The sequence below is a fragment of the Telopea speciosissima genome, chromosome 11 (genome assembly GCF_018873765.1).
Source record: "Telopea speciosissima isolate NSW1024214 ecotype Mountain lineage chromosome 11, Tspe_v1, whole genome shotgun sequence".
In the NCBI taxonomy this organism is placed as follows: Eukaryota; Viridiplantae; Streptophyta; class Magnoliopsida; order Proteales; family Proteaceae; genus Telopea; species Telopea speciosissima.
In genome coordinates, this window is record NC_057926.1 from 42628847 (window position 1) to 42641995 (window position 13149).

General features: G+C 38.8%; 2 protein-coding genes across 2 annotated transcripts; one reads left to right on the top strand and one right to left on the bottom strand.

Moving 5' to 3' along the window:
- Nucleotides 1-1064: 1064 nt before the first annotated feature.
- On the bottom strand, nucleotides 1065-4655 carry LOC122645143 (probable LRR receptor-like serine/threonine-protein kinase At3g47570). Its single transcript, XM_043838483.1, has 3 exons — nucleotides 3914-4655; nucleotides 1932-2951; nucleotides 1065-1369 (listed from the first exon to the last, which is right to left on the bottom strand). Exons 1-3 carry the CDS (start codon nucleotides 4653-4655, stop codon nucleotides 1065-1067), a joined length of 2067 nt encoding a protein of 688 aa, XP_043694418.1.
- Nucleotides 4656-10838: 6183 nt separating this feature from the next.
- LOC122645691 (pentatricopeptide repeat-containing protein At1g08070, chloroplastic-like) lies at nucleotides 10839-12939 on the top strand. The gene has a single exon (XM_043839021.1). The coding sequence runs from the start codon at nucleotides 10861-10863 to the stop codon at nucleotides 12784-12786; it is 1926 nt and encodes a 641-aa protein (XP_043694956.1). The 5' UTR covers nucleotides 10839-10860; the 3' UTR covers nucleotides 12787-12939.
- The last annotated feature ends 210 nt before the right edge of the window (nucleotides 12940-13149 follow it).

Sequence of the window (13149 nt, forward strand, 5' to 3'; positions counted from 1 at the left end):
CCAACTCACCTATTTAACCCCATATATGAATGATCTGTTTAAAAAAAAAAACAACACACACCAAAATTAAAGAATCCCCTACTGGTTTACAAACCACATTTCCATTATATTGAAGCTGAATTTGATAGAAGCTCCGGCCCTCTCCCCCACATATGCTTGGGTAGCTTTGGTTGTGGGAGGAGGGGAGTGAGAAGATAAGTTCCTACCAAAATTAATGAAGCAATTTTTGCTACAATATTATTCATTTCTTCTATAATTGTTCAACCACACGTACACTTCTTCTCAAAATAGAAAAGAAAAAACTGGAGTAAGTCTTCCATGCTGAGTCCAATTAAGAACTTTAAATTGTCATGCCAGAGAGTAGGTGCCATAACATGTACGTACAACTCCACGAATTGAAGCTTGGGGATTTCATTCCAATATTCTTACTTTCTCCGGACCATTAATTACTGGTTCTCTCTTCTTTAGGGCTCAATATTCCTTAGACCAAGCTAGGCTTGAACGTTGTTGGACGCCAAGTCTTCATGTCCGAGTATTGTCTTCGATCTGCTACATTAAAAAGTCTCTGATTATCTCGATCTATGAAGGATTAAATCAATCAGAAAGAGGAAGGGGGCAGAAAGACGATGGATGGATGGGGATGATGAAACAGAGAGATTGATAGAGAGGGCAAAGGGAGGAAGATAAACGTACAGGAGAAAGTCACGGTACTGGCCGTGACTTGTCCGACCCTGATCGGTATCCATATCGGTATCAATTCCGTCGTTTTTTTTTTTTTTTTTTTTTTTTTTTTTTTAAACCATAGTGTGATTAACCCTAGATCAACCTACTTCTTCTGCATGATCTAGAACTTTCTTTTCCCCAGTTTTTCATGAGCATTAATTAAGCGGCAAAGACAATACAATAAATACAAAGATAATAAATTCAGAATCACCTTCCAATTAGGCATAGTTGCTCTGATTGATTGATAGATTCTTGCTTCAAGAAAATTTCCCTTTGATTAAATGTAGTCTCCTCACGACATCATTCATGCCCATACGTTCTCTTGGAGATTCCATGGAGCACTAGATTGCAATTTCAATTATTGACGTTATGCAATCTTGCAATTGATCTGTCCTATGACTAGGACCTTCAATCCTATTGGTAGCAATCTTTTCAATTTCTTCACTTTTTTCTTCCCTGGGTAGGAATGTTGGATCTAAAATTTGCATCACATGTACGGGTAAAGCTACTTTTGCAAAATTATGGAGATTTAAGTCATCCGTAAACATCTGATCTGTTGGCCTTTTTCCTGTGAACATCTCCAATAAAAGGATCCCATAGCTAAACACGTCCCCTTGTATAGTTGCCCTTCCACCCATTCCATATTCTAAAATTTAGAAACTTCACGTTAGTATAACAATCAGAGATTTGCATTTTTTTTTTATACAATAGAAATTACGGTATGAGATATGAAAATTGTGAACACGTTATTCAAAATTAGCAAGTTACATTGTCATTTCTTCAATTTTGAAAACCATGATTCTTTTGATAATGTTAAAAAGAATCCAATCTAAATTCGGTCAAAGTAAATACCAGGATCCAATGTGTTCGTAGTATAATGAATTCCTAATTGAATTGAATATGAATAAAAAACCATAATAATAAAATAACATGAATAAAACCATGGTCCACCCTAATTAAGATAGAAAAGCGTGTTGATATATTCAATCAACTATTAAGAACAAGATATGAATATCCAATACTAGTTGGATTGAAGTATTAACCTAAAAAACATGATCTTTAGATCTGGACCATTTTTCTAAACCATTATTTGGGTCATGTTTAATAGCCTACATAAAGATTGTGATTAGAATGGACCAAAAAAATGGAATACAAATTTAATGTATTGATTGATAACTTAAAATAAAATTGTATTGTTTATTTGTTACCTGGAGCAGCATAGCCAATAGATCCTCTTATCCCAATGGTACTAGTTTGAGTCTCGGATGAATTGTCATCATGTTCTAAAAGTAGCCTCGTCAAACCAAAATCACTGACATGTGCAGTCATATCTCTATCAAGTAGAACATTAGTTGGCTTCAAGTCACACTGAACAATTGGCGCATAACAATTATAATGAAGGTAATCCAAAGCAGAAGCCACATCAATTGCGATGTTTAATCTTTGAAGAAGGTTTAAATTTCTTGAATGATTATGTGCCTCCATCGGAAGATGCAACCAATCAACTAGACTCCCATTGGGCATGAACTCATAAACAAGGGCTTTGAAATCTTTTCCTTTTAAATCAATACTTGAACAAGAAGTCAAAATCTTGACAAGATTTCGATGCTGAATGTTTCTTAATGCTTTGCATTCAGCCATAAAACTCTTTTCAACTCTTGGAATTTGAAGGTTGAGTACCTTGACTGCAACTATTGTTTCATCTTGGTTGATAACACCTTTGTATACAGAGCCAAAACTACCGGAGCCTATGAAATTAGCTGAAGAAAATCCTCCAGTAGTTTGGAAGAGATCTTTGTAAGAAAGTTTTAAGAAACGTTCACCGATTAATGTGGTGGATGGAGGTTTACTTTTCGATCTTCTTCTCCAATAGAGAATAAGAAAGGAAGATATCAATATAAAACCAAGAACCACACCAATTATCCCCAAAACTATTCTAAAAGCATTGAACTTTTCTCGTTTCGTAGATCCATGGTTTGTACATGCAGGCAGATGTAACTCCACAATTCCACCACAAAGCTTACCATTTCCATTCGCGAAAATTGCGCTTGCATTTTTGAAGATTCCTTTTGTTGGTACCCCCCCTTCAAGATTATTGAAGGATAAATTCAAACTTTGCAATGCTGAAAGCTTTTCTAGTTCTTTAGGGATTTGCCCTGAAAAGTTGTTGTGTGAGAGATCTAAATCTTGAAGCCCCTTCAAACGAGTTAGATTTTCAGGAATGGTTCCTTCAAAGAAATTACCCTCATATAAAGATGTTCCAAACTATTGCAATCACCAATGGAGGAGGGTATTTCTCCAGACAATCTGTTTTTGGAGATATCTATTGTGGAAAGACTTTTCAAGTTACCGATTTCAATTGGAAGGGAACCGACCAGAGACTTAGAAGTCAAGTTGAGAGATAATGATAAGGAGGAAATAAGGAAGAGTTGTTTAGGTATTGGGCCTTGGAGGCTATTATTATCAATGGTAAGGTGCTGTAACTGGTTACAATTTCCAATGCTTGAAGGGATGCTTCCATTCAAGCTGTTTTCTTCTAAATGGAGTTCATACAAAAGAGTGAGATTGCCTATAGAGGAAGGTATCTGTCCTGAAAGTCTATTTCCACCCAATAATAATCTTTGAAGCTTCGGAAGCGTTACTACGACATACGGAATATTACCTTTGAGAAAGTTCCCCTCCAAGCCCAAAAAGGTCAAATTGACGAGATTCTCAATCCCAGCAGGAATGGTTCCAGATATTTCATTCTCTCCCAAAAAAAGTATTGAGAGTTGTGTTGAGAGATTGGCTTTAAAGTTGGGAAGGGGACCCTTAAAACCATTGTTGTGTAATTGTAACATCTTTAGATTTGTACAATTGACCAAAGAATTTACAAAATCTAAATCATCAGCTTCCCCTGTTCCACATTGATTTTCATCAATGCTGAACCATTGAAAGTTTTAAAGATTTCCTAAGTTGTTAGGGACGGGTCCAACAAAACTATTTCCACCGAGATCAATTGTTTCGAGTGTTGAAATATTGGAGATGGAATTTGGAATTCTCCTTGAGAAAAGGTTCGCTCCAATATCTAGTTCTATGAGATTTGGAAGAGTGAGGCCTATGTCTCGTGGAAGGCTCCCATGTAGTTGGTTTTGTGTAAGGCCAATTTTTTCAAGAGATGAGAGATTGTATAGCGAGAGAGGAAACATACCACATAACTTGTTTAGAGCAAGTGCTAGAAAGAATAAGTTTGTTAGCTGACCAAAGGTTTCTGGAATGCTCCCTTGCAGTTCATTATCACTCGAAGAGATACGTCGGATGGAAGAAATGTTCCCAAAAGTTGCTGGTAGTTCTCCAGTTAAACCATTATAATTAATAGAAATTACCTCCAGCTTTGACAAAGATGTAAATAGTTCCCCCGGAATCTTCCCAACCAGACTGTTAAGGGAGAAGCGAATTTCTCTTAGACGAGTGCAGTTGGCCAAGCTGGTAGGAAGTTCTCCTTGGAGAGTGTTGTTTTGAAAAACAATGTACTGTAGTCGAATCAGATTTCCGATCTCTTGTGGGATTTTGCCATGGAAGCTATTGTTTCCAATGTCGAGGGAATGAAGAAAAGTGAGATTTCCTATGGAAGGAGAAATGTTACGTCCCAAGCTTTTCCCTTGTAAATCCAGGCTGATAACCCGTTGTCGATGACGATGACCACATGTGATCCTAACCCAATTGCAGAAATGGATGGAATCGTTCCAAGAATTGAGTGCTCCATACGGATCATCATAAATTTGTTTCTTCAACTCCAGCAAAGCAAATCGATCTGTCTCATTGTTGCCTACTACGATCATCATCGTCAAAGAGCTACTCCCAAAGAGGAGGAGAATATTGAAAACTAGAAAAAGCTGAAGAAGTGCAGCCATCATCAAAATCAAATTTTGAGATGCAAATGCAGATACCATGCAAGTAAGATAGCTACTAGATATGTTATTGTCTTTCAGAGAATTGAAGTATCCAACTATTTAAAGGATTAGTGCTAAGAAAGAAACAAAAAAAGCTTGACCTTTAAAGTAAGTCTTTCCTCTTATTATAAATTTGGGAAAAGGAATGTCCCGGTTGGTTGTGTACATTGGAAGAGATTTTGGGATAGAAGGTTTGATGTGGTGGTGGATTAGAAATCAATTGTTCTCTTGACTCTTTTAAGTCACACAACACAAGTAGTGCCTTCTCCACCTCAGTCATTGACCAATCAAATTTATTTAACTCTTTGGGCCTTTTCTAGTTTCAAGAGTTCAATAATTTCAAATGAGACTGACTATCTTTCTGGGACTGGGTGCTCCACTCCTAAATCGTATTGAGTTATTCAAACCAAAAAGCTAGTGTTTGTGGGTTAATAGGCCCAATCATGATGTCATTCAAGATTCCATACTTATTTCTTGACAATAGGTTATGGGCATGGAAAATTATCTCCTTCAATTCCCTATCCGGGTCAGTTCCTCGTATACCCAAGTCCTCCATTACCATCATAGATCTCAGAAAAAAAAAATTCTATTCGAGTTGTCACTAAAAATGTCGGAACAGGTCATTCTTCAAAACGGGTACAAGAATTCAAGACACACATAACATATAAGGTTAGCTGGCCAAAATTTTGTCTTCAAAAATCTGAGGGACGATTGGGGCTTCATCGAGTCACGAATTGGAATAAAACTGATTTGGTTCGACATGTTTTGTCTCTTCTCTAGAGTAAGGGGCGGGCACTCACTGGACTATTTGGATACTAGAAAGATACCTTGTCCATAACTCTATATGGTCATTGAAAATTCCAACTCAATGCTCATCTTGTTTTAGAGCAATTCTTTAAGTTGGGGATTAATCCATCTGTTGATTCAATACATGATTGGAAAAGGTAATAATCAATGTTTTGACTTTTTGTTTGGCTTGATCCTTGGCTCTTCCCTGGCACGATTGAATCTATAATGAGAAATGAGATTACTCCGGAAAAGGATTCTGTCTAGCCGTGGCGGGAGCTGGAGCATCCAACTAGCGCCGCTAAACGACAGCAAAAACAGGGGTTGGGTGGTCATTTGACAGGTGGGTCCCACCTGAGCCCCACATGTGAAATGACCACCCAACCCCTATTTTTGCTGTCGACCACTACTGGATAACAGCCAATACCGATTATTCCTGCTTAATAGTTTCTATGTATTTCCTTGATTTGGTTTCTCTCAATGGAAAGTATATATGCACAATACAAGGGATGAGATCCTAGCTGTCCTAAACTAGGAATGGATTGCAATACAATCACAATCAAATATTGTGTTACCCTATGCAAAGGGATTGTGTTTCAATCAAATATTGTGCTACCCTATGCAGAGGGATTGTGTTCCACAAGGTAAGATTCTATGATCACATGTGGATAACTAAGAAAGGAAGGGATATCAGTCGATATCTCTCAATACACCCCCTCAAGGTGGAGAATCGGTGGGCCATATCTTCAGCTTGTCCCTTAAGAAAGTGAAGCGCGTCGAAGCAAGTGGCTTTGTCAGTGTATCTGCTAGCTGATCATGGGTCGAGATGAACTGGACTTGTAGTTGCCTCTTTGAGATGCGATCACGCACAAAGTGGAAATCAATTTCCACGTGCTTGGTACGCGCATGAAATACTGGATTGGCAGACAAATAGGTGGCACCAATATAGTCGCACTACAAGATCGGCAAGCATTTTGGAAACCTTGACTGCGACCACCACGGCCCCTGCCTCCCCTACCACCACGACCACCATGTTGAGAGGATGGTGAGCCGTGAGGGCTTGGAGAGGAGGAGCGTTGCACATTGTTTGCCGATGGAGAGGATCCGCTGGATGTAGAACCGATCACTATGACTTTGTTGAGAGAGGTGCCATGTAGAAACTCATGGCTTAACAACATTGCATGAAGGTCATCATATGATATGGGATCAGTCCTTGTCAACAGAGATGAGACCATAGTCTGAAACTCAGGCTTAAGTCCCTTATAAATGTGTAAATTGAAAGTGCTGGGTCGAAGTGTGTGACCAGTGGCATTCAACTCAGCCGCAATAGATTTAGCCCGCTGCAGAAATTGAGACACGGGTTCATCAGATTTCTGTTGTATCTCCTGTAAAGCCATAGTAAAAGACATGATATGGCTTTCAGATGGAGAAGAAAAAGCTGTGGAGAGAGTCTGCCATATTTCTTGGCTAGTGCGCTTGCCAAGGATGAGTGAAAAGACCTCCTCAGAAAGGGATGCTATGAGAAAACTTCGGATCATGGAGTCCTGGCGTCGCCAAGTTGCAGTTGCAGAAGCTTCAGTTGGGCACGGAATAGTGCCATCTAGGTAACCAAACAAGTCCTGCCCATTGAGAAAGGGCTCAATCTGAGTTTGCCAAAAGAGAGAATTTTTGGATGTAAGCATGGTACTAAATCTCGTTTCGTTTCGATGTTTCGGTCTGACCAAAATTTCCGAGATACCAAAATTTCGTCGAAATATGGTATTTTTCTGTGGGTGTAAAATGCCAAAAATACCAAGATTTCCGAAATTTTCGAAACGAGATTACCGAAATTACCGAGATTTCCGAAACAAGATGACCGAAATTTCCGAAATATTCGAAATATTGCACGTGACACTTTTAGTGACTTTTTCAATATCTCGCGATATATCGTGAGTCCACGATATTTCGTCGATATCTCACGAGATATCGTCGAAATATGGTATTTTTCCATTTCAGATTGGTATCGTATCTCGGACAGCTCGAGATATACGAAATTTGGCGAAATATCGCCGAAATTTCGCGAGATTTTGAACCTTGGATGTAAGTTTTAGGGAAATGTAGTGATGAGCATTATGAAAGGAGGGAGCAGAACCGATGGGGAGAGAGGGGGAGGTTTCAGCGGTGGAGAGAGGGCTAGATGAACTGTCCCCCATGAAGAAGAAAGGAGAGAAGAGACGGAGAGGGGAGGGTAGAACTCGTTGGAGTTTTTAGGCTCTTGATACCATAATAGTTTCAATGTATTTCCTTGATTTGGTTTCTCTCAATGGAGAGTATATATACACAATACAAGGGATGAGATCCTAGCTGTCCTAAACTAGGAATGGATTACAAACAATCACAATCAAATATTGTGTTACCCTATGCAAAGGGATTGTGTTACCCTAGGCAGAGGGATTGTGTTCCATAAGGTAAGATTCTATGATCACATGTGGATAACTAAGAAAGGAAGGGATATTAGTCGATATCTCTCAATACTGCTTTAGGTAGAAATCGAGAATAACGGCTAAGCAGTCTTCTCAATGGTAGGGATGGTTGGGTAACCCACCCTGGTTATGATATATTCCTTACTAACTAATGGCCTCAGATTTCCAAGATCATCACTTTTGGCAATGAGCTAGGAACCTGATAGAGTACGTGATGTGGAATTGGGCTCCCCTTGTGTGGCTCTTCATATTAATTCCTAGACATAGTTTTATTGCATGGTTGGCTATGCTCAAAGCTCTATCTACTCGATCGAGATAGATTGTTCACACGAGGATCCGATATAAGCCAAAATGTGCTTGCTTTGTGAAACAGATTTTGAATCACATGATCATCTATTTTTCTCTTGTTCCTTTGCAGCCCACAATATGGGATAGGACGCCATTTTGATGATGTCTCATTAAAGACTCGATCTACTCAGGCGAGATCTTTTTGTACTTGGTGAGGCATCACCCCTCTCTTCCAACAATAACCCTCCATTCGCTGATGTTCGTGGTGTCCTCCTCCTCTTCCAAGCTGGTTATATTGCCATTAAGTGTGATGGTTCCTAGCTATGTTGTTAATTACCACAGGGGAATATGGCTGCATTGGTCGTAGGGGAGTCAGAAAGGCTGGCCTCTTGAACATTTTGATATTATCTTAAAACTTTATGATTGTATATCTTAATGAAGGGTCATAGTGAGATTACTTACCACTATGACCTTTCATATTCCTGATCATCTATTTTTCTCTTGTTCCTTTACAAAAATTAATGAGACAGTTGCATAGGGAATTTCAAAATGTTGCAGTTGTTACCTTATTCTAATATTAATTTTATTAACTATTTCAGTTAGGAGTTTATTGATGGCATGTTGTCCACTCACTTCACTCAGTATATATACGAGACTTCAACAGAGTTACACATTGTCTCAAACAGTGACACAGATTAAATCCGAGTCACCATTGCAAGTTTAATTTATAGTTTTGATTTGTATTCTTAAGTATTCTTTGAGTGGGAAGGCAAATACAGCAGCAACTACTCTACTCAATCTTATCCCAACTAAATGGGGTCGGATACATGGATCCTTACCCTCCAATCAAGTTTATTCGAGGTCATACTTGATACAAAGCAAATGTAATCAACAATATTAGACTGTGTGTAGATACAAGTTGAAGTCTTCTTGGAATGTGTCACACAAAGCAAGAGGGATTCAGAGCCCTTTAATTTCAAGGAACTATGACTTCACTTATCTGTGTGTCAAGACTTCAAATGGAAGAAAGGTACAAAACAAGAAAATATAATTCACCTCCTAATTAGTAAATATGCATCTTCACCATGTTCTTGAAGATACATCTTGTTCCAAACCAAAACTGGTTATTTTAGCACATAATTAGACTCTCAGTACTTTCTGATCCCCCCCCCAAAAAAAAAAAATCAATGTACAATGAGGGGGACCAATAAGCTCTTTGTCATCCTTACTGCTTGGAAGAGGACCTTCAAAATGCCCGGCACAGGAGTATGTTAGAGGTGAGACCGGGTCTCAAAATCACTGCCGGAAGTTGGAACCTATAGCGTTCACCGGAAAGCCAAATTATCTATCAGCAACTTGCTTCCATTTGTCTATGGTCTCCCTTTTTCTCTCTTTTATATGCTATGTATGGCATTTTCACTCAAAACATATTGATTGCAGTATCTGTGAATAATAATGTCTGCTGGCCTTTGCTTCAATAAGTAAACAATTTCTAATGAATACAAGTTTTCTTCTTTGCTTCAATGAATACACAAATCTTACTCAGCTCAAGTCTTTTTCAGTGATCAAGCAAACAATTTGCAGTGGGCTGTGTCTACATTTTTGCAGTTTACTTGCATGTCCTCCTCATGCTTGTTTTATTGTTTCACTTGTACTTTGAGCATTCTGTTTCCTAATAAATCTCACATTTCTCTCTGTTCGGATTTTGGTAATGTACTATTGGAGAGGCTCGTTGATTGTATTTAGGGAGGTCCCCTGTAATCTGTGGGAAAATGTGCTACTTGCATGCCTAGAATCATTGATAGAATAAAGTCAAGAATTCCTTCTGCAGAAAGAGTTGAATGATAATCCTTGTAGTATTTTGGAAGATTGGGAGAAGCTGAACTGTTTTTTTTTTTTTTTCTCTTAGGATTATTAATTCAGTTTTACTTTTGTGTTTCTTTTTTCAAGTGAATGAGTCTCTATCGACTGGGGTAGAACCTATGCCACAACAATAAAATTTAAAAATGATTTTCCTTACTCAAGCCCTCTCATTATAATATATTTCTATTTATTTTTAGGATTGAACTAGAAGGGAAAAAAAATTCTTACTTGTCCCCAACTTTTTCCAAGGAACTCATTAACAGCAATTGCATTTTGAGCATACATAATAAGAGAGATCCAGTAGCCCCATATCCACCACTTCCTTATGATATTGATCGTAAAATAAAAGGACACTTGTAAGCATCCCTCCCACTTCTTGATAGTTCTTTGCTAGAAAGGTGTTTCAGTTTTTCCCCCCTTTTCTTATTATTTTTTATTGATCTAACTTGTGAATTGGGTTTCAGTGTTTGTGCATTGGGTGTTCTTTGTTTAAATGGCTAACTTCTTTATTTTGTTGTGGGTTCATTTTTCTTTAAATGAAAATCCCCAACTTCATTCTTGTTTTACCATCTCGTTTGATCCTCCATGATTGTTTTTTCTGTTTCTGTAGTCTTAGTTTGTTTGAGGCTGTTTCTTGATTCCTCCATTAACTTTGAATGTTTCTCTCCATTCAGGTTCTTCACTCTAATTTGGGCCTGGATTTTAAAAAACACGGCCCCTCGGCTCAGTTGCAACGCTTAATGCCACCCATACGAATTACGAACTGTCCATAAACTCATTACCTTTTCCCGCGCTATTTGAGATTGATGAGTTTGATGCTCCGCTTACATTATTCTGCTCAGAACTCTCTTAGATGTAAAACCCTCCAATCCTTCCTCTCCAACAGTTTAAACCCTCCATGGATCACTCTCCATTGCAATTACTACTATTCTTTCTCTCTATCTCTCTTGGAAGAGTCCCAAAACACCCGTCAATTAAATCAAATCCTCTCTCAGGTCATCACCAGCGGCCGCTTCACAGACCCTTTTATATCAAGTAAGCTACTTTTATCTCTCTCATCTTCTGATCTCAACTCTGCTCGCATCCTTTTCTCCCAAATCTTAAACCCCAATATTTTCGCCTGGAATTTCATGTTCAGAGCTTACGGTTGTCGCTCCTTGCCTTTGGAATCGATCTTTCTTTACAATTTAATGCGAAAGAATGATGTTTTACCAGATAACTATACTTTCCCTTTCATCCTTAAAGCTTGTAGCCGAATCCAATTCCTCGAGAAGGGTGTAGAAATTCATGGGTTGAGTCTGAAATTGGGATTTGAGTTTGATGTCTTTGTGCAGAATTCTCTTATTTCGATGTATTCAGCTTGTGGTGTGATTGAAATCGCACGTAGGGTATTTGATTTGGTTCCTGTTTGGGTCCGAGACTTGGTGTCTTGGAATAGTATGATTTCAGGGTATTTGCAGAGGAATTTTTGTGGGAAAGCATTGGAATTGTTTGGTGAAATGATTGGTGCTAGTTCAGAGAGGCCGAATGAGTTAACTACTGCTAGTGCCATAACGGCTTGTGCAAGGATTGGGGACCTGGATTTGGGTAGGAGGGTTCATGGATTTGTTACGGTTAATAGATTTGTTCTGGATGTTTTTTTGGGTTCATCATTGATTGATATGTATGCAAAATGTGGCCGCATAGAGGATGCTCGGAATGTGTTTGATAGATTGCCGGATAGAAATGTGGTTTGTTGGACGTCTATGATTGCAGGTTATACGCAGTTGGGCTTGTTTAAGGAAGCAATTCAGTTGTTTAAGGTGATGCAGATTGAGAATGTGATGGCAGACGAAGTGACAATTGCTTGTGTTGCTTCTGCATGTGGGCATTTGGGTGCACTAAACCAGGGGAAGTGGGTACACGCTTACTGTGAAAGGAATCGAATCAAGATGAACCTTACTGTGAAGAATTCATTGATTGATTTGTATGCAAAGAGTGGCGATATTAATAAGGCTCTTGAAATTTTTCATAAGTTAATTCAACGGGATGTGTTCTCATGGAGTGTTATGATTTCTGGGCTTGCCATGAATGGTAAGTCTGATGAAGCACTGGACTTGTTCTCTGATATGTTATTGTCAAGTGATGTTGGACCAAATGATGTCACATTTCTTGGGGTGCTATCTGCTTGTAGTCATGGTGGGTTGGTGGAAAAGGGAATTTACTATTTCAATTTGATGACCAAAACGTATAACCTCACCCCTAGAATTGAGCACTATGGCTGTATGGTTGATCTTCTTGGACGTGCCAATCTTTTGGCAGAAGCAGAGAACCTTATCAGGGCAATGCCTATTGAGCCTGATGCTGTTATTTGGCGATCCCTGCTATTTTCATGTAAGATTAATGGGAATATTGAGTTGGCAGAGATTGCTGCGGGGCAGATTCTGGAGTTGGAGCCAAGAAAATGTGGAGCACATATTTTGTTGTCTAATACTTATGCTGCTGCCTCAAGGTGGAGTGATGTGAAGAGGGTTAGGAAAAGTATGAATGTTCATGGGATTCATAAACAGCCAGGTTGCTCCTTTGTTGAAATAAATGGTCTCATTCATGAGTTCTTTGTGGCGGACTGTAGACACCCACAAACTGATATCATACATGAAACTATCATTGCAATGCATCAACTTTTACAATCAGAGGGATATGTCTTAGATACTTTTGATTTTTTAACGAAGAGTTGGATGGAAGTTGATTAATTGTTGTTCAAATGAGTATGGAGTTTTCATCAGAGTTAAATGTAATTAGAGTTATCTTGTCCCAGTAGATTGGAATCTCTATTGTGAGAGACTCCCAACTTTTAGATAAACTTGGAGAAAGCCTTCTACAGAGAGTCATTGCCAAGCCACTCAGCCTTAAATTTTTTTTTTTCTTTCCCCCTTAAAAACTGGCCGCAGGAAAACCTGACTGAAGCATCAAATAGAAAGAAGCACTGTCCAGGAAGGTAGTCATGGATGGATTTTGCTTCCGTTGGGTGGTCTATCTTGGGGCTATCATTTGGTTCGATGGTGAATGCTCGGGCTGCCAGGTTGGATATGTGTTCGAATCAAAGAGCAACCACA